Source organism: Heptranchias perlo, chromosome 40 (assembly GCF_035084215.1).
Source record: "Heptranchias perlo isolate sHepPer1 chromosome 40, sHepPer1.hap1, whole genome shotgun sequence".
NCBI lineage: Eukaryota > Metazoa > Chordata > Chondrichthyes > Hexanchiformes > Hexanchidae > Heptranchias > Heptranchias perlo.
The window spans coordinates 2332514-2353648 of NC_090364.1; the positions used below are offsets into that span (position 1 = coordinate 2332514).

The 21135-nt window shown below is 48.6% G+C and overlaps 1 protein-coding gene across 2 annotated transcripts; it reads left to right on the forward strand.

Annotated features, from left to right (window-relative positions):
- Positions 1-1930: 1930 nt before the first annotated feature.
- Positions 1931-20952, forward strand: eif3d (eukaryotic translation initiation factor 3, subunit D). Of its 2 annotated transcripts, none has more exons than XM_067974324.1 (15): positions 1931-2020; positions 3156-3292; positions 3815-3860; positions 4564-4700; positions 5946-6034; positions 6883-6955; positions 7819-7934; positions 8426-8558; positions 9363-9510; positions 9983-10137; positions 12368-12453; positions 13123-13252; positions 15143-15285; positions 16070-16262; positions 17091-20952. In XM_067974324.1, exons 2-15 carry the CDS (start codon positions 3170-3172, stop codon positions 17193-17195), a joined length of 1677 nt encoding a protein of 558 aa, XP_067830425.1. In that variant the 5' UTR covers positions 1931-2020; positions 3156-3169; the 3' UTR covers positions 17196-20952. The 2 variants fall into 2 exon arrangements, with proteins under 2 accessions (XP_067830425.1, XP_067830424.1); XM_067974323.1 differs by having other exon boundaries at positions 1968-2078.
- The last annotated feature ends 183 nt before the right edge of the window (positions 20953-21135 follow it).

A 21135-nucleotide genomic window follows, 5' to 3' on the forward strand; every position in this document is an offset into this window, starting at 1 on the left:
TTTAATAGTACCTCCTGTGTGAGGTATAATCTCTGGAAACCAGTGAAAGAAAAATTCTGGAAATCTGAAATAAGGTCAGAAAATTCAGTGTCTGTGTTTCACCTCCAGAGGCATTGATGCAAAAACAATTTACAAGGATGATACCAGATCTGAGAGGATATACTTACCAGGAAAGGCTGAACAGGCTGGGACTCTTTTCTCTAGAAAAGAGAAGGCTGAGGGGTGACCTGATAGAGGTCTTTAAAATTATAAAGGGGTTTGATAGGGCAGACGTAGAGAAGATGTTTTCACTTGTGGGGGAGACCATAACTAGGGGCCATAAATATAAGATAGTCACTAATAAATCCAATAGGGAATTCAGGAGAAACTTCTTTACCCAGAGAGCGGTGAGAATGTGGAACTCACTACGACAAGGAGTGGTTGAGGCGAATAACATCGATGCATTTAAGGAGAAGCTCGATAAACACATGAGGGAGAAAGGAATAGAAGGATATGCCGATAGGGTTTGATGAAATAGGAGGAGGCTCATGTGGAGCATAAACACCAGCATATACCTGTTGGGCCGAATGGCCTGTTTATCTGTAATTTTATGTAATGTAAAGGGAGAAGACAAGTTAATGTGTTGGGTGGAATTACTCGTCAGATCTGTACACAGGGGTTACAAGCCCTAAGAGTCGAAACCCAACTGACCTGCTCTCTGTTTCCAGTATTTTCTCAAAACAGACCAGATTGAAAAATAGGTTTTGAGGTGAGCAGAAGTAAGGTATTAACCGTTGCTCAGTGGGTAGCTCTCCTGCCTCCAAGTTCAAAGACCGTGGGTTCAACTCCCATTCCAGAGACTTGAGCACATAATCCAGGCCGACACTCCCAGTGCAGTACTGAGGGAGTGCTGCACTGTCGGAGGTGCCGTCTTTCAGATGAGATGTTAAACTGAGGCCCCGTCTGCCCTCTCAGGTGGATGTAAAAGATCCCATGGCCACTATTTGAAGAATAGCAGAGGAGTGCTCCCTGGCGTCCTGGCCAATATTTATCCCTGAAAAACTGCTGATTGTGGGAACTTGCCGAATGCAACATTGGCTAACATCACAACAGTGACTGCACTTCAAAATGCTTCGGGAAGTCACGAAATGTGCCATATAAATGCAAGTTCTTTCTTTTTCCCTCCGTGATGCACCAGTTTTTCTCTTTTATGGACGAAGAGCAGCTGTTACAAGAATGGAAGATGCTGGAAATACCCCGCAGGTCTGGTTTAAAATAAAATCTCACCGCAAACTTAACCCTGCCTTTTCTCCATCCTGCTTTCTGTTTTAATTCAGATTTCCAGCTTTCACTCTTTCGTGGTGGGCGGTGTTTCTAATTCTCTCCGGTGTGTCCAACACATCTGACCCAGTCAGGACTTCAGCCTGTTCGGCCCCTCGAGCACTGCTGTGCAGGGTGCTGCCATTCCTCTGCTGGCCAGCAGGTGTCCGCATGGGCTGCAATGAAACCCCGGTCATCCGGCGGACCATCTTGTCGCCACTCACAGGCTCTTTGTTTTTTTTTAAACCACAAGGGGCGCCGGCGCCGCTGCCACACAGCCGTAAAGTAGATTCATTTTGTCGCTGGTAATTAGAAGGCGAATAATCGCGATATTTAGTTGATTTTGACGGAAGGCGCGGCTACAAGTGCCGTTTAGGCGCCTGTGAGTTTGTAATTTATCTTTTTATTATCAGTAAACGTGATGGAGTTTACGACAGGTGTCGTAGGGTGGACCTGATCCTGCTTTCCGGTAGTGTGGCGGGGGGACCGTAAAGTGGATTTGAGCGGCCTATATCGTGCTTAAGCCTATTTCTCCCTTTCAACCAAAAAGAAGTTCCTTCCCCCGGCCGCAGAAATCCGCTTCGTGAACCGTTTATTGAGTCTCTGGTGGAAAAAGGCAACGCCTAAACTACGGATTAAACACACTCCATTCGCGACACTGTCGCCAGGCGCCCTGTGACCCGGTTTGCGGCAGTGTGGCGACCCTCTCCCGGCGGCTGAGGTTCATTTTCTTTTTTTTTAATCCGTCGGCATCGGGCGAAAAAAACAGAGAAAATCCGGTAAATCCCGAGCGGGCGGACGCGGGGCGGCCCCGGGCGCTAATAAACCTCGACATTTTGTGCCGGGTTTAATCGGTTAAAATACCCGCACCGAGTGAGGGAGGAACGGGCGGTTTCCATGGAAATCGGGGCCTGCGATTAAGGCCCGAGTCGGGTTTTAGAGTCGCCGCCGGCCCGGGTCACCCGGCCCTCACCCCCCCCCCCCCCGGCCCGGGTCACCCGGCCCTCACCCCCCCCCCCCCGGCCCTCACCCCCCCCCCCGGCCCTCACCCCCCCCCCCCCCGGCCCGGGTCACCCGGCCCTCACCCCCCCGGCCATTTAATTGAGGAAATATCTCGTCCCCCCCCCCCCCCCCCACACTCCCCTCTTCTTTCTCTTTCCCCCCCCCCCCCCCCCAAAGTACAGGGTCTGTGGTTGGGGAGTTAAGGTTAATGATAATCTGGTTGCTCTGATCGATCAACGGGTAAACTGTCCCCCTGGTCCAGCACTATCAGTGTCCGTAACTTGCATTCATTCAGTGCTTTTGATGCAGAAAAATATCCCAAGGTTCTTCAGAGGCACAAACAGAAATGGACAGACCGAGAAGCGCTTTTTTTTTTAAGTCTGTGCTGAATTAGCCAATCGCTCATGGGGCAATGGTGAAAATGCCTCAGTTTGCCCCTGTTTCTGGGTTAGGGAGCAGGCTCCTGGATCACCATCCACCGACTGCTGGTCAGGAAGAGGACGGCGTCTTATTCCAGGCACCACCGCGGGCGAGTAGCTGCAGACATTCACCGACCGATCTCGCGTGAGGAATGGTGACTTGGGGTGAGGGTCCCAGGGTGGGGGAAGCTGGTGCTTGTAGACCTGTACCCCCATGTGAACCAGTGCCTTTGGGGACGGGTGGGGTTTTAAAGGAAAAAAACAGATGATGAACTGACTTCAAACAAATAGTTGGAGTGACAGTCGCAGGAAGCAGAGTGAAGGAGTGGTTTAAAGTTCTGCCTGGAGGCTGTGAGTGAGTTTACCTGAGCACTCAGCTGTTGCACTCCCGCTGTTTCATTAATGATCTAATTGATGCTATGTGTCTCTTTGTAGCTGACCTGTAGAAGATGGCACGATTCCTGACTCCTGTGATCCAGGATAATCCGTTTGGATGGGGACCGTGTGCGGTCCCAGAACAGTTCAAGGACATGCCGTACCAGCCGTTCAGTAAAGGGGATCGCCTGGGGAAGGTGAGGCTGCTCTCTGGGGTGATGATGTGAAATCTATATGGTGTCGATTGATAAAGTACAAAGTGTGAAGGTTACGCTTAGTAATCTGCTATCGTTATATCCCGCTCCCTTGTTGGATGCACAAACTGAACCAGAGAAATGAAAACAGCATCAGTAAACTTGGAATGAACTAGCAAATCCCCCGTGTCATTGCTAACGGGTAGGCTGGGGCATGGACTCGAGAGTCGGGAGAGTCAAGTGGGAGACAGAGTCTGGAGCAGAGGGGTTGATGGAGTGTTACAGGAAGTGTGTGCCAAATGCCAGACTTTTCAGCTCATTATGGGTTAGCGGTATATTTTCCCTAACTAGTGAGTGCCGTCCTTGGGAATATTTGATCGGGGATCAAATGGTTAAACGCCCTTTTAAACAGCATCAATTTCTTGTGCATGTGGAGGAATTGATCCTGTTAGATTTGTAATTTAGGGAAGGGGAGTTACTCTCGGTATCCCGTCTCTAAGCATGTTTAACAATTTATATTTTCAGGTTGCTGATTGGACGGGAGCAACGTATCAAGATAAGAGATACACCAGTGAGTACCAGTGTGCTGGAAACACAGAATCTTCGGTTGTTAATTCTTTTTCCCTCCACTTGCCCTCTTCTGGCAGTATGATTGTTGCTAGGGTACACTGTTTACACGCTGCTTAGGTCAGCAAACAGCCATCTGAGCACAAACATTCGGCATCAATGGGCTATTTGGCTGTGGAGGGCATCGCAACGGAGCCTGAACATGCTGTATCCTCACTTCCACCTGCACTCTTCAGGTAGGAGCGAGTGGATTGCAATCAGAAGCAGGAATCCTGGCTGCTCACTTCCCCCCCCCCCCCCGACCAGCCCATGGATGCCAAACTCTGTTGTAGCACCTCAGCTGAGAACAGCCAACTCCGCACAGATTGATCCTGAGACTTTCCCAGTCCGTGCGTGTGGAGGGTCTTTTTGAGCCCACCATGGGGGCACTTCTACTTTTGTGTCCTGGCCAACATTTGGCCCCCAACCAACATCTAAAAACAGATGATCTGGTTGTTTATCACATTGCGGTTTGTGGGATCTTGCTGCTGCGTTTCCCTACATTACAACAGTGACTACACTTCAAAAAAAAAAGTACTTCATTGGCTGTAAAGCGCTTTGGGATGTAAAAGACGCTATGGAATTACAAGTTCTTCTTAATGTCCAAAGCCACCTCACAGCTTCTCTGTTCCCTGTAACACTCCTCCTTCTCCTTCCTCGTCCCACAGATAAGTACTCCTCCCAGTTCGGTGGCGGCAGTCAGTATGCCTACTTCCACGAGGAGGATGAGACCAGCTTCCAGCTCGTCGACACTGCCCGCACGCAGAAGACTGCGTACCAGAGGAACCGCATGAGATTCGCTCAGGTGAGCTCCCTCGAGAGCTGCGTGTACTTGCAGGGGGGCTCGTCGCGCGGTGTGGAGGTAGAGGAGGGTGAAGTTCTGGGACTCTGACCACATATTCGCTTCATCACCAAGACCGCCTACTTCCACCTCCGTAACATCGCCCATCTCTGCCTCAGCTCATCTGCTGAAACCCTCATCCATGCCCTTGTTACCTCCAGACTTGACTATTCCAGCGCACTCCTGGCTGGCCTCCCACCTTCCACCCTCCATAAACTTGGGCTCATACAAAACTCTGCTGCCCCGTATCCTAAGTCGCACCATGTTCCGTTCTCCCATCACTCCTGTGCTCGTTGACCTACGCCTCGATTTTAAAATTCTCATCTTTGTTTTCAAATCCCTCCATGGCCCTCGCCCCCTCCCTATCTCTGTAACCTCCTCCAGCCCCACAACCCTCCGAGATCTCTGCACTCCTCTAATTCTTACCTCTTGCACATCCCCGATTTTAATCGCTCCACCATCGGCAGCTGTGCTTTCATCTGCCTGGGCCCTAAGCTCTGGAAATCCCTCCCTAAACCCCTCTACCTCTCTCTCTTCTCATTTAAGATGCTCCTTAAAACCTACTTCTTTGACCAAGCTTTTGGTTACCTGGCCTAACATCTCCTTATGTGGCTCAGTGTCAAATTGTGTTTGAAAATCGTTCCTGTGAAGCACCTTGGGAAGTTTTACTACATTAAAGGCGCTATGTAAATGCAAGTTATAGTTGTTGAAACACTCAGCTGGTTGGACAGCATCTGGAGACAGAACGTTTCAGGTCGATGACCTATCGTCAGAACTGGAAGATGTTAGAAACAGAACAGCTTTTAAGCGAGTATCGAGCCAGGGATTTTTTTGCAGATATTAACTGTTGGGTTTCCGATTCATGGCGTGTTCAGTCGGACAGTGCAGAGTGGCCTTTGGTGAAACAGGTTTAACCATGTCAGAGGGAGCCTTTCTGACATATAGTTGTGTAGAGAGACCCGTTTACTTTAGCAGCAGAACTGCTCGGTTCACCACTTGCGTGAATGTTTCCTGAAAGGCTGTGAGGAGGGTTGAATGGACAAAAAGGGCCTGTGTCTCTGTGGGAGGCCTGCGAGATGCACGTGTTATAGGCTGAAAGTCAGTCAGTAAAATGGCTTTTTCCTAAAGACCGTACATCTTGCCGTTCATTCTTTCGTATTTAACCAACACAAGTTGGTGCAGGTTTGACACTTTTCTTTACTTTTGCAGCAGAGAAACATGAGGCGGGAGAAGGACCGTCGTCAGCTGTTGCAATTTAACATGCAGACCCTTCCAAAAAGCGCCAAGCAGAAGGAGAGGTGAGCAAACCAGTACTGCAACTGTTTGTCTGTCTCTTTTCTCCCCCTTCTGGAAGATGTTGCGTCCCTTGTTGGGGTTCAACAAGCTGCTGTCGTTCTCCCGTGCCCTTGGCTGTTTTATGCATGAATCGGCGGGCTATTCAACTGTGGAAGTCACCACCGCTGTCTTCACCCGACATTTGGATCTATTCGCTGGATAGGGATGGGAATCGAGCTCGACATCAGATACCCAGATAAAGCTTACCCAAGCTGGTCTCTTTTTAAGTTATTCAAAATTCTTCTTTTCCCCTGATAGATCCAACCCCAAACAGGAGACCTGGAAGCAAGGCCCCGTTTCCCTGATTTATTTTCACGTGTGTCTCTTTTTGTGAGGGGGAGGAGGAGGGAAGGTTTTGCCCGAGTATTTTGGGCTGCTGGGAGGTGGGATGGAACTGCTGCGTGCCACCTTGTACTGTCGGAAGAGCATTTCCCAAAATGTTGAAATGACGTTGAGGCCCTCTGTGTAGATGGCCGAGGCTGGCTTTCGGGTAATGTGGATTTCCCACGGGTTGTCCTTCCTGCAGGCCCTGAATCTTGCCGGGCCGTGGTTGCCCAGGCCCCAATCACCCTCGACTGCCTCTCCCATGTGGCCATCCCTGATGCTGGAGCCCAAATAGTGAATGGCAGCCAGCAGGATTGGGGTTTGGTTGTGATGCCTCCCTGGGTTGAACGGCCTGCTGGCACTCTGATTCTAAGCTTGCTCAGGAAGTTTGGCCACTTGGCCGGCATATTCTCGTAAATGGTGTGACCTGGGATTTCCCTTTCCACCTGAATCATCTGAACAAGTTCCGTTCCTAATCTCATTTCAGGGACCGCTTGCGTCTGCAGAAGAAATTTCAGAAGCAGTTTGGAGTACGACAGAAGTGGGACCAGAAATCTCAGGTCAGACTCTTTAAACTTCGCAATTTCTGAAGAAAAATCCAAGTATTGTCCCAGTCCATGCTAAAAACACAGAGTGACTGAGATTAGAGACACACGAGGGGAGAACTGGTACCACACTTCATCGCAGTGCGGTGTTTGCCAGCCTGCTACATTCGATAGCAGAGCTGTTTTGTTTTTAATTGTGGTAGATTGTGTATTTATAATAGCTCTGTCTAGTGGTCCAAGTGTATAGTTGTAGGCATGACTGTGTCACAGAATTGTGATGCCCAAAATAATGAGTGCGCAACATACATGGCCAATTTAAAGTTATCAACGGATTACATGAGACAGATATGTTGTGTATAAGGTCACGCTTCAGTTCATGGGCAGGGAGAGCTTGCTAATGGCCTACCTGCCTAGTCCCTAAGCACTGGAATTCCCTCCCTAAACCTCTCTGCCTCTCTACCTCTCTTCTTTTAAGACACTCCTTTAAACCTACCTCTTTGACCAAGCTTTTGGTCATCTGTCCTAATATCTCTTTGTGGCTCGGTGTCAAATTTTGTTTGACAGTCACTCCTGTGAAGCGCCTTGAGACATTTTACTACGTTATAGGCGCTATATAAATGCAAATTGTTATGGGAGTGGTCTTTAGCACTGGGCGCAAAGAAAGGTAGCTGGAGAAGGCTGAGCTGTAATAATGTCCACCTGAAAATTTTTGATTTATATATTTTCTTTTGTAGTTGGAGGAAGTTAATTGAGAGATTTTCTAGTAGCCTCTGTTTTTGAAAGCTTTAGCCTGTGTGAGTAACGCAAGGGTCCAGTTACTGCACAGTAGCCCACTTTGCCTGGGTCGCTAACGCATTCTGTGCTTGCCACTGACACAGCTGAAGCCAAGAGACTCTTCTGTTGAAGTGCGTAGTGACTGGGAGGTGAAAGAGGAGATGGACTTCCCTCGGCTGATGAAGATGAGATACATGGAAGTGGCTGATCCCAGTGACATGTGAGTATATTCAAAATAAATATCTCCCCTTCCCCTGCCTTTAATTCCCCCAGCGACACCAACCCTGCCCTGACTGTTAGCAGGCAGGAGACTCCCTCCTAAGTCCTGTGCCATTGGGTTTGTGTTTTACCCCCTTTATTGCAGTATTGCCTCTAGAAAGCATTCTTGTGCAGTGCAGTTATCGCGGCTCCCAACAGGCCTTTGACGGCAAAACATAGCCTGCCACCATTTTGTTCTGGCTGCAATTCAGCTGAGCTCCCATTCACACAGACTCCAGTGCAGTACTGAGGGAGTGCTGCACTGTCGGAGGTGCTGTCTTTCAGATGAGACGTTAAACCGAGGCCCCGTCTACTCCCCTCAGGTGGGTGGACCTATAAGATCCCATGGACGCTATTTCGAAGAAGAGCAGGGGAGTTCTCCCCCGTGTCCTGGGGCCAATATTTATGATCTGGTCATTATTTCATTGCTGTGTTGTGCCTTTGTTCCCTCAGAGAATGCTGTGGCACGCTGGAGTACTATGACAAGGCTTTCGACCGCATTACAACACGGAACGAGAAACCACTGAAAAGCATCAAGCGGATTTTCCACACCGTCACCACCACTGACGATCCCGTCATTCGTAAGGTTAGCTCAAAGATTGGACCTCGTAGGACAGGGGTGGGTGGAGCAGGAAAATTAATGTCCCACAAGGCTATAATAAAATGGCTGCATGTGGTGACACAAGTCCCAACCAGAATGGAGATGATTGGGCAATTCCCCTGTCAATCACTGCTGTAAGTGATTGGGATTGATTTTACTCATGTTACTGGAGAAATATTCCTGCTGTACTCGGGAGACACTGTTTGCTGTAGTTTGAGTACCCCAGCCCCGGCTACATGTCCATGGGTGTTGGCCACTCTCCTGTACCTCTCCTTTATGGCTGTCCTTGACGGGCAGGCCTCAACAGTGAGTGTCAGGAGTGTATTTGACTCATGGTGGGAGGGCATCGCAGCTGAGCTGCTGGATCAGGAGGAGGAGGTCTGGATAACTTTCTTCTCCATATCCCCCAGACTAGGGAGATCAGCCATAACACACCAACTGGCACCCTGTGCCGATCAGCTAACTCAGTTTCAGACCAGGGATAGAACCTGGGACAACTTGGCCTGTATAGTTCCACTGTTCATCGCTCGTTCACTGTGCCTCTGTCTGTCGTTTCCTTAGTAGTTTAGGGGGTGGAAGAAACGTGATTAAATAAATGTTTTCATTTTATAACAATATTCTCCCTTTCTTTCGTGCCCCCCCCCCCCCCCCCCGGAAGATGTTGACTCCTTGCTGGGCCCCTGATACATCACCCAAAGGGTTTGCCTGTCCCTGTCTAATTGAATGGAATGCTGTTCCCCTCTGTGGATTTTCAAGCAAGCCGCTGATTGTCTTTGTGTGTGTTTACAGCTGGCCAAGTCTCAGGGAAATGTATTTGCGACGGATGCCATCTTGGCCACTCTGATGTGCTGCACCAGGTCCGTGTACTCCTGGGACATCATCGTCCAGCGGGTCGGATCCAAGCTCTTCTTCGACAAACGAGACCATTCTGACTTTGGTAAGGGCCGAGTGCGACAATCACAGCATCATGACGGATATGTTGCATTTCTCTATGCATCTTACCTCCCCACCCTCCGCACCACCCACAATTTAAAGCCTCCTCATAAACCTTTCTTATGTCTGAACTTTGGTAATTCTGACCTCTGGCGCATCCCCGGTTTTCATCGCTTCACCATTGGTGGCCATACCTTCAGCTGCCCAGGCCCTAAGCTCTGGCATTCCTTCCTTAAACTCCTCGTTTTAAGATGCTCCTTAAAACCTACCTTTGACCAAGCTTTTAGTTACCTGTCCTAACACCACCTTATGTGGCTCGGTGTCAAGTTTTGTCCGATAATCGCTCCTGTGAAGTGCCCTGGGACACTTTACTATGTTAAAGGCGCTGTATAAATTCGAGTGTTGATCAGATACGATGGTCAGAGAGTTGGATGTGCGTTACAGCTGCTCATTAATTTGCTCTTTTTATCATTCAGACCTACTAACGGTCAGTGAAACTGCGAACGAGCCCCCTCAAGATGAAGGGAATTCTTTTAACTCTCCCCGTAACCTGGCCATGGAGGCCACTTACATCAACCACAACTTCTCCCAGCAGTGCCTGAAGATGGTGAGGAAAGGCGCTTCAACTGAAGTAAGTGAAGTGCCTGTAAAAGTTGTGCCATAACCCTTGAGGTGTCACTTAAAGATACAGACAAACGCACCAGGTTCGTTGAAATCTCGCCGCTGAGGGGAATGCCTAGAGGTTTGTAAAGCACTTCCTTATGATTCAGTGCAGCCTGGGTCCTGGCAAAGCAACACCGAAACCTCCTTCCAGGTTCCTTTAATGTTTGCCGCTGGAGACCAGTGTTGCCTAGGCAGGTTGGGTCAGGTGATTTGCAAGGGGCAGTGCGACCCCCTGCAGGCTGCTCACAAAGCACCTGCACAGTCATTTTAAAAATACTGTCCATTTCTGTTATTGTGCTTCTTCTGATCGATACATTTTTTCCTAACCTGATCTGGACGTGGTTTGGGGGGGGTGGGGGAGAGGCACGATTCTTGATACATCGGCTAATTCATGGTCTATCCTGCCGTTTATAGGGTGGGTGGGAGGGAGGGAGAGAGAGAATGTCGTGCACTCGGCCAGTAGCCCGTTATTCCAGCGCCAGAGACCAGCTCCAAATCAGTTTTGCAGCTGGTCTAAAGTCATGGTCCCAAAAAAGTCAATCGAGGTGCTCCCAGATGCCTGGGGGCCGGTCCCTGCTGGAGACTTCACCGGACTGCCTTTTGGAGGAAGCAAAATTGGGGGCAAGAATTTTAATTTTTTTTCTGTAAAACATCTTGTGATAGAAGCAGCCCATCAGCATTGGTGCAAAGGGCACCCCCCAACCTCGGCTCAATAATATTAATGGGCGGAAAGTCACGGCCCGAGGGTGAGCAGTTTCCCGATGAGTGCCTACTTGGGAGAAAATCTCCCCTATAGTTATTAGCAATGTTCGGCCAAGTGACAGACAGGATAACAGAGAGACCAATCCTGAGGGTTTCAACGAGCATCGAAACTGGTCAAAGCACTGGAATAGCATAATAGAACAGAAAATCTTACCACTTTTTAGATTGTTAAAAGCTGTATTATTGGGTATCGCGTGCGAGGATTGTCCCTCACACAGTTCAACATCCCTGATCCATGGTGACAGTGCAGCAGCATATTATCATCGTGTGTTGTTATGTTAGTTACAGTAACAAGCTGAGAGAGTGTTTGGTGAGAGGGGGGGAAAGATTGTAATTAGTGGTTATTTGAAATAGTACTAATATTTTGATGGAAAACGCAATTAGAACAAAGCGAGCGGTGTAATTTCTGGCAAAAGGGCATTTCTCTGTCTGGTGAAGATGGGTGTGGGTGGTTTAGACAGTCTGCCTCACTCAGCGAGCCTCTTCAGCCCCTGCTCGGAACGCTTCTTCCATACGGAAAAGCAAGAAATAATTTAAGCAGCATCTTCACTGATTACGGAGCTATTGAGCTCCTGAATGTGACTGGTTGGCATGGTGTCCAGGAATGAGATCAGATAAAGTAACATTAGTGGAGATTTGCCATACAAAGTAAACTGTTGCAGCAAAGGATTGCCCACAATCATCGCCCTATCAACTGACTGATCACAGCAAGGTCGTGTAGATTTATTTGAGAGAATGTCTGCCTGTTTTTCTTGAGAGGTACAAAGGTGACAGCGAGGGAAAATGTGTGAGGGCCATACAGAGATAGAGAGGAAGAGGGAGGCAGAATGAAAAACAGACCAGCACCAACAGATGGATAGAATTGTATAGAGGTGGAGATAAGTCGAGAGATTATTCCAGGAAGAATTTGGTTTCTTCGAAATTTTTGTTCAGTAGCAATGCCCCACAATCAATTATATTTTTAAATAGGCAGAAATACTCTCCCTTCCCCAAGACATTTAAGTAGACGTGGTTGTTTTAATCCTGTTTAAGCCAAATGTTGCTCATCACTATCTGACTAAGGAATATCTATTTTGCCTACACAACAGTAGTGACTGCACTTCACAGAAATTCATTGGGTGTGGGGGTGCTTTAGGCTAAAGCTTTATGTAGATAAGTTTTTTTTTCCCTTCTGTTTCTCAGACTCTTTGGGATTGGGCACTCTCCTTTTGCAGATTATTGGCTAATGCTTTCTTTCCTGGAGCGAGCAGAATAATATCTGGAGTTGGAGTCCTTTGGGCGTGGGGGACTGACTCTCGCCCTGGCCGGTGATTGTCGGTCAGTGTGTGGTCTTTTGGGATCTGTACGTTTTTCTCCGATGGTTTCAGTTGATGTCCTGTTATACGAGGCGGACTGTTCACGCGCTCTCTCTCTCTTTCTCTCTCTATCTGCTCTAGGGCATTGAGAAGTACAAGTTCGCAAATCCAAACCCTTTTGTGGAGGACGACGTAGACAAGAACGAGGTGGCGTCAGTGGGATACAGGTGGGGAAAGGTCCAGATCCTGGAGCTTGTGAATGAAGTTTCTGTGTGAACACTATCTGAACCTGCGATGAATAGAAATATAAAGGGTGGCCCAGACAAATTATTTATCACCGTGTGACATAATATAACCAAAACAAGTCCCCTAGATTTCTGCCATTAGTGCACCTAGCATGATTTTTTTCCTTGGATACTACAATTTGGCACAAGAAGTTTACAAAAGGAGCAAATTCTGTTAGATTTATCAGAAGCAGTATGTTGGTTTCAGTCATTTTTTTTCCCTTTATTAGCTTAATGATACTGAAATCAAAATAGTCTTGTGTGTTGATGAAGAGCTTGGATGCAGCCCCAGGGGGTGGGGTTCCGGGGTGTGGGGAGGGGTGGCCGTAATTGCAGGGGCTCCCCGGGAGTGAGTCAGCTTTTTATTTCCACGTTTTAAAAAAAAAATTGAATTCAAATTCTCAAACTGCGATGGTGGGATTTGAACTCTTGTTCTCTGGATTTAGTCCAGTAACATAACCAATACACCATCGTACCCCGAGCTATAATCCTACCGATTGCACTGTTCAAATCTAAAGGAATGATTTCCTTTTAACGCTGCACCAGTACCTCTCTCTCTCTCTCTCTCCCCCTCCCTCCCCGGCTCACTCTTCCCCGACTTGTTTCCTGCAGGTATCGGAGGTGGAAGCTGGGTGAAGACATTGATCTGATTGTGCGATGCGAGCACGATGGAGTTATGACTGGAGCGAATGGTGAAGTGTCTTTCATCAACGTCAAGACGCTGAATGAGTGGGACTCACGGGTAAGGTCCCACTGGAGCGGGGTCGGGAAATAGTCTCGGGATATCGGGGCTCTTTAGTCTCTCAGGGTAGATATCTTTTAACTGTTGCGGACATGGCGATCTCACAAAAAGCTGCAGTGCAGCAGGACACCAGTTCACCCAGAAGAGTTAGGAGCAGGAGTAGGCCATTCGGCCCCTCGAGTCTGCTCTGCCATTCAGTGAGATCACGGCTGATCTGATTTTTACCTCAACTCCACTTTCCCGCCCTTTCCCCATATCCTTTGACTCCCTTGCTGATCAAAAATTTGTCCAACTCAGCCTTGAATGTATTCAATGACTCAGCCTCCGTGGCTTTTTGGGGTAAAGAATTCCAAAGATTCACGACCCTCTGGGAGAAGAAATTCCTCCTCGTTTCCGTCTTAAATGGGCGACCCCTTATTCTGAGACTATGCCCCCTAGTTTTAGATTCCCCCATGAGGGGTAACATCCTCTCAGCATCTACCCTATCGAGTCCCCTCAGAATCTTGTATATTTCAATAATATCTCCTCTCATTCTTCTAAACTCCAATGAGTATGGACCCAACCTGTTTAATCTTTCCTCATAAGACAACCCTTCCATACCCGGAATCAACCTAGTGAACCTTCTCTGAACTGCCTCCAATGCAAGTATGTCCTTCCTTAAATAAGGGCACCAGAACTGTACGCAGTACTCCAGGTGTGGTCTCACCAGCACCCTGTACAGTTGTAGCATGACTTCCCTGCTTTTATACTCCATCCTAGAAATAAAGGCCAATATTCCATTTGCCTTCTGGATTACCTACTGCACCTGTATGTTGACTTTTTGTGTCTCATGTATGAGGACACCCAGATCCCTCTGTACCGCAGCATTTTGTAGTATTTCTCCATTCAAATAATATTTTGCTTTTTTAATTTTTCCTCCCAAAGTGGATGACTTCACATTTTCCCACATTATATTCCATCTGCCAAATTTTTGCCCATTCGCTTAACCCGTCAATATCCCTTTGCAGACACTTTGTGTCCTCATCGCAACTTGCTTTTCCACCCCAGCAGAAAGTTCCTCGCCCAGGGATTTGTACCGGCGATAGTGCAGAGCAGGGTCTTCTCACCTGGGCAGGAGCCAAGATTCACTTCCTTCCTGAAAGTAATGATTCTGCCTGTGCAATGGTTCCACACTGGCCGATGACCCAAGTGACCATCCTTTGTGGATATTTGACTGGGGGGGGGCATCACAGCCATGACTGATCCCGCTCTTGTGATGTCAACACACTAACACTTTGGCTAACTAGGTAGTGATCAATAAATGGTAACCCTGGCTATTTCTCTTCCCTCCCCACCCCCACTTTCCAAAGTCCCAGAGTGGAGAGGCTAATTTTATCACCCTCACTGAGATCAGCACAGATCAAGGATCAGACCTCTAGCCTTCTGGTCTGTATGGTCTAATGCAGTGGTTTACATATACAGAGTCCTTAGAGGGCTCTAAGTGGGCCCTTGAGGTTGCAACTACGAAAGGAGTGGAGCTGAGTGGGGCCAGCGTGAGGGATGAGACAGTGAGTGAATGTCACACCATCTGAGACTGCACCAGGATGGTGTCAGGTGAAAATCACATTGCACTGTATCCTTTTGCACGTTTTAAGAAGGAAGGGTCCCTGGGAGCACGTCAGTATTTGCAGGGGGGGTCCCTGGGACCGCGTCAGTATTTAGTATTGGGATAACCCTGCTTTTTCCAACCTTTGGGCCTTCAGCTAAGTGTCTTAATAAAAGATAAAACTGTTGCCAAGCCTCTTCCCCCTCTTAGAATCGCTGCTGGGGACCCTCTTAGTTGCAAGGTGGGGCTCCTGGAGGGAACAGCAGATGGTCTGTAAGTGATTGAATTTTTGCTCTCCTGTGCAGTACTGTAATGGAGTGGACTGGCGTCAGAAGCTGGACTCGCAGAGGGGAGCTGTACTTGCCACGGAGCTGAAGAACAACAGCTACAAGCTAGCTCGATGGACCTGTTGTGCGTTGCTGGCCGGATCGGAATATCTCAAACTTGGGTAAGGAAGCTGGGCTTTGGAAGTTAAGAGGAATTAGAGATGTTGAAAATTCAGTGGTTTTAAAAAAAAAACCTGAGCGTAAATAGAGAACGGTGCACCTGTTCGATTGGTTGAGTTTGATTCCGAGGTTTCTTGTCTGATAGGTGGTTCCTTTTTGTTGCACACGTTCTTCTCGGCTCTGTTAGGAGGTTGCGGTTTCAAGCCGCACTCCGGAGACTTGAGCACGTAATCCAGGCTGACACTCCCAGTGCAGTACTGAGGGAGCACGGCACAGTCGGAGGTGCTGTCTTTCGGATGGGACGTTAAACCGAGGACCCATATGCCCCCTCAGGTGGATGTAAAAGATCCCAGGGCACTATTTTGAAGAAGAGCAGTGGAGTTCTCCCTGGTGTCCTGGGCCAATATTTATCGCTCAACCAACATCACTAAAAACAGATTATCTCGTCTTTCTCTCCCTCCCTTTCTATTTTACTGATGTTATTGTCATTTGTGCTCCTCTGAACTCCCTTGTTCCTTTTTAAGCTGCAAATTCCCAATCCAGCCTGCTCCTCCTTCCCGTATTGATCTTCGATTTTAAGGTCATTCTGTCCCAGGATCTCAGTTACCTCAGTCCTCGCTTCCTCCTACAGTTCACAGGCTCTTATTACCAAAGAGGGTCTGACACTAGGTGTGAAACTGGGTCAGACACTGACCTCTCGCTGTGACGCTGCGCGCAAAGCATCACAACAAAGCTCCCGGCGGTGAAAGAGTTACTGTTGTCCAGTCATCTGTCTTTTGTTTAAAGGTACGTGTCCCGATTCCACATCAAGGACTCCTCTCGTCACGTGGTGCTGGGCACACAGCAGTTCAAGCCCAATGAGTTTGCCAGTCAGATTAACCTGAGCATGGAGAACGCGTGGGGGATCCTGCGCTGTGTCGTCGACATCTGCATGAAACTGGACGAGGGCAAATACCTCATTCTGAAAGACCCCAACAAGGTGAGCCCCGGGGAGGGGGGTGATACTGACAGCACTGCAGCGTAATACAGGAGGGGCCGATTGTCAGAGAGAGCACGGTTACTGCTCTGCATATTCGCATTAAAGGGGAAGCTAGATAAATACACGAGGGAGAAAGGAATAGGAGGATATGCTGATAGGCTGAGATGATGAGGGGTGGGAGGAGGCTCGTGTGGAGAATAAACACCGGCACAGACCAGTTGGGCCGAATGGCCTGTTTCTGTGCTGTAAAATTCTGTAATGCATTCTCCAGATAAAACTGTCTGCAGATTTTTGTCTACTTTGGACCTTTGTAAAAAATGGGTTAGAAAATTGCGGGTGGGGAGGGGGCTGAGAGTCAAAAGTTCAGTGGAAACCGGAGAAATAATTCATCGGACGTGATTGGAAAAGGCTGTGTGCCCCTTGCCGTCGGTGTTCACTCGGTGCATTCTCTCCACACACAGGCACAAGCGTTGAGCTCGGACTGTGTCACAATCGGAACGCAGGGCTGGAAGGGAAGCTGTGTATTTGGGGAAACAGAAACAGCATCTGTAGTGCAGGGAAATGAATTGGGGGGTGGGGGGGGAATGGGTTTTATTGAAGGATAACGGAAAACTTGCAGAGAGTTTGTATGAAAATTGGGTGGGAATGAATGGTGGGGTGTGATTTATTTTGGGCAATAACAAGCTGGTTAACACTAAGTATGGCGATGGTGGTGTATGCAGGGGAGGTGAGATGTGCCCAGTGGGGGTTCCCTAGTGGTGCTTTGGTTGAGCTGACCGGTGCCTGTTTTCCGCTGAGCCTTGCCCTTCTGTGTCTCCTTTTCTGCAGCAAGTGATCCGCGTCTACAGTCTTCCTGATGGCACCTTCAGCTCCGAGGAAGATGAGGATGAGGATGATGACGAGGACGATGAAGAAGAAGATGGTGTGCAGTGATGAGCAGAGAAAGCCCCTGACTCAATGCAAACCTTTGATAAAGATTCACAGAATTGTGTGGGCCAGGTCTCGCCAACGCTCAAAGTTCACTCGTGAGATATGAATACAAGTTATGAATTGTACATTCTCAAAAAAAGAACTCTTTCGACTGTTTTTCCCACTCTTCCCCCAGTTTTTTCCAAAAGCCCTGGCTCTTGCTGGGCTGGTGCTCCTCTGCTATCTCTCCCCAAGTGCCGTTACTCAAGTCTGAGCCCAGCAGGTGAGCGTTGGCAGGCTGTTCAACTGTGGGGGCGTCACAGCTGAGGCCCGCCTGCCCTCCACTCTGGTGCGTTGACCATCTTCTCCCTTTTACAGACCCTGGTGGACCTGCTGTGTGCGTCCTGCATTTTCTGTTAATCAGTTCTATCCTCAGCTGAAGTTTACTCTCACACATTGCAGTTGGAGTCAGTTTGGAGCAGGAACCCTGACTGATATCTCTCTGTCTCTGCCTCTGTCGGTCTCGGTGTCTCTCTGCCTCTGTCGGTCTCGGTGTCTCTCTGCCTCTGTCGGTCTCGGTGTCTCTCTGCCTCTGTCGGTCTCGGTGTCTCTCTGCCTCTGTCGGTCTCGGTGTCTCTCTGCCTCTGTCGGTCTCGGTGTCTCTCTGCCTCTGTCGGTCTCGGTGTCTCTCTGCCTCTGTCGGTCTCGGTGTCTCTCTGCCTCTGTCGGTCTCGGTGTCTCTCTGCCTCTGTCGGTCTCGGTGTCTCTCTGCCTCTGTCGGTCTCGGTGTCTCTCTGCCTCTGTCGGTCTCGGTGTCTCTCTGCCTCTGTCGGTCTCGGTGTCTCTCTGCCTCTGCCTCCGCCTCCATCTAAAACAGATATTGGGATGAGCTCTGATAGTTTGGATGAATCTGTTGGACGGGATAGTGACACCGTAACATTAGAGATGTTCAAAAATGTGGACGGGCGTTGAGCAGTGGGGTGGCAGCCTGCAGAGGGGAGATTTCTAACAATCCTTGCTCTCTCGTGTTCGCTCCTTCGTGACTGAGAATGGGCGATTTGAGACTTATTTAAATCTGAAAGCTGCAAAAATGTCTTTGCTAACTTACCGTTTTCCTCCCCCTGATCCCAGTGCAGTCCTGTCCATCTCTAGATTTCAGAGCAGCCTCTCTTTCCCAAGTTGTGTTGTGCGAGACATTTATAGATCTGACGCTGGTCTATAGGAGGAGCCTTATTTGAAATTTGGCCAAGAAAGGAGGGGTTCATTCTGTCAGATCTGAAGCTGTCGGGTGAGGGGTTGAATTGTGTACAAGGTCGACAGAAATGAGAATAAAATATTCCATTTTGAGGTTTTTTTCCAGTTGTTCAGTTACAGTAGACGGTTCCATTCATTGCAGACAGTACATTGTAAAGACCTGCATTTATATAGCACCTTTCAGGACTTCCCAATGTACTTCACAGCCAATGAAGTACTTTTTGACGTGTAGTTACTATGGTGATGTAGGAAACGCAGCAGCCAATTTGCACACAGCAAGATCCCATAAACAGCAATGTGATAATGACTAGATTTTCTGTTTTAGTGATGTCGATTTTGAAGGATAAATATTCACCCACGACACCAGACAGAACTCCCCTGCTCTTCTTCGAATAGTGGCCGTGGGATCTTTTACATCCACTTGAGAGGGCAGACGGGGCCTTGGTTTAACGTCTCATCTGAAAGATGGCAACTCCCACAGGGCAGCACTCCCTTAGTAACGTAGAAACATAGAAAATAGGAGGAGTAGGCCATTTGGCCCATCGAGCCTGCTCCGCCATTCAATATGATCATGGCTGATCCTCTATCTCAGTACCATATTCCCGCTCTCTCCCCATACCCCTTGATGCCTTTTGTGTCTAGAAATCTATCTAGCTCCTTCTTAAATATATTCAGTGACTTGGCCTTCGGCCTTCTGTGGTAGAGAATTCCACAGGTTCACCACCCTCTGAGTGAAGAAATGTCTCCTTATCTCAGTCCTAAATGTCCTAACCCCTATCCTGAGACTGTGACCCCTCATTCTGGACCCCCTAGCCAGGGGAAACATCCTCCCTGCATCCAGTCTGTCTAGCCCTGCGAGTGCTTCCCTGGGAGTGTCGGTCTGCATTACGTGCTCAAGTCTCCCCCGTGCGATTTGAACCCACAACCCTCTGAGCCTCCGAGGTACCTACCGAACCACGGCTGCAGTGAGTGAGCCGTACTCCGTACTGCCTGATTCACTTATCTGATCGCTCAATCTGCCACGGAATGTTGCCTCGGTTCCAAGCGTTCGGCGCTGGGATTGTCGTCTTGGATCTAACTTCACCGTGGTTCCCTCCCCCTGCCACGAGGGCAGTCAGGAGTTGGTTGTCGGGCAGCTAAGAAGCAGGGGTTTGGGGTCCTTACTTGGTCGTGACCAGGAACTCCTGAACAGAATGGTGGGCACAACTCCCCATAAAATGAGTGCATTAGTACCCCTTAATCTGCACCAAGCAGCTCTCCAGAGCGGTGGGAGAGATACTACACTCGGTCCCGGTGCCGGAGAATGGGAGTATCAGTAAAAGATACCATGGCCACTATTTCAAAGAAGAGCAGGGGAGTTTTCCCTGGTGTCCTGGCCAACATTTATCCCTCAACCAACATCACTAAAACAGATTACCTGGTCATTATCACATTATTGTTTGTGGGATCTTGCTGTGCACAAATTGGCTATAAAACACTTTGGGTCATCCGGAGGTCGTGAAAGGTGCAAGTTCTTCTTTACTGTCGGCAGTAACGCTCCCCGCTGGTCGTGCCCCTGCAGTGCTCCCTGCGGGCGAATGGGCATAGATGGGTGTCTGGTGGGGATAGGACCTGGCTCTGCTACTGCACTGCCTTTCACGGTTGAGTAGCCTGCTGACTCCTGAAAGGTGGCCAGTTGGATGATGCCCCCGAGGACGTGCAGCACCTGTGAAACCAGCGAGAACCAGTGCCCTCGGGCCAGGAGAGAGGAGTTAACAATAAACGACATGACTCCTTCCAGTAATGCTTTGGATCAATAATAACGACTTGTTTTTCTAAAGTATTTTTAACTTATTTGCTGACATGATAACATAAAATTTATGTCACAGTGCACAGCCTGTCACTTCACATGTGGCATCTTCCTGGTGAAATTGTACACACGGGCTGTCCTCGTTTCATTGGAACATTTTTGACTGGTGCCAGTAAAGAAGAACTTTCACCTTTCACGACCTCAGGATGACCTAAAGTGTTTTACAGCCAATGAAGTGTAATCACTGTTGCAGGAAATGCAGTAGCCAATTTGTGCACAGCAAGATCCCACAAACAACAATGTGATAATGACCAGATAATTTTTTTAGTGATGTTGGTTGAGGGATAAATGTTGGCCAGGACACCAGGGAAAACTCCCCTGCTCTTCTTTGAAATAGTGGCCATCGTATCTTTTACGTTTACCTGAGAGGGCAGCTGGGGCATTGGTTTAATGTCTCATCCGTAAGACAGCACCTCCGACAGTGCAGCACTCCCTTAGTACTGGAACCGGGAGTGTCGGTTTGGATCGTGTGCTTAAGTCTCTGAAGTGGGACTTTTAACCCATGACTTTCTGACTCAGAGGTGAGAGTGCTACCCACTGAGGTAAGGCTGAGACCTTGGCAAATGTTTTGTTGGTAAAACATCAATCATTCAGGCCTGTAATGTCTGTATTGCCCCTCTAGATGGAGCAGAGGTTCTGTATGGAGCCCATTCATTAAAAGTTGTATCTGGAAGACAAGCACAGGATAAAAGGAAATCATTTGAAATTTAAATTGACGGAGATATTATATTCACAAGAGCTGCAAAAATCACCTCCTTACGTTCTGGCAGTATCCCCTCCCTCTTTTTTCCACTTCTCTCCTGAAGACCCTGACTCTTGCTCCAATACGGTTCTAACAAACACCGATTGGTCTCCGGAGCC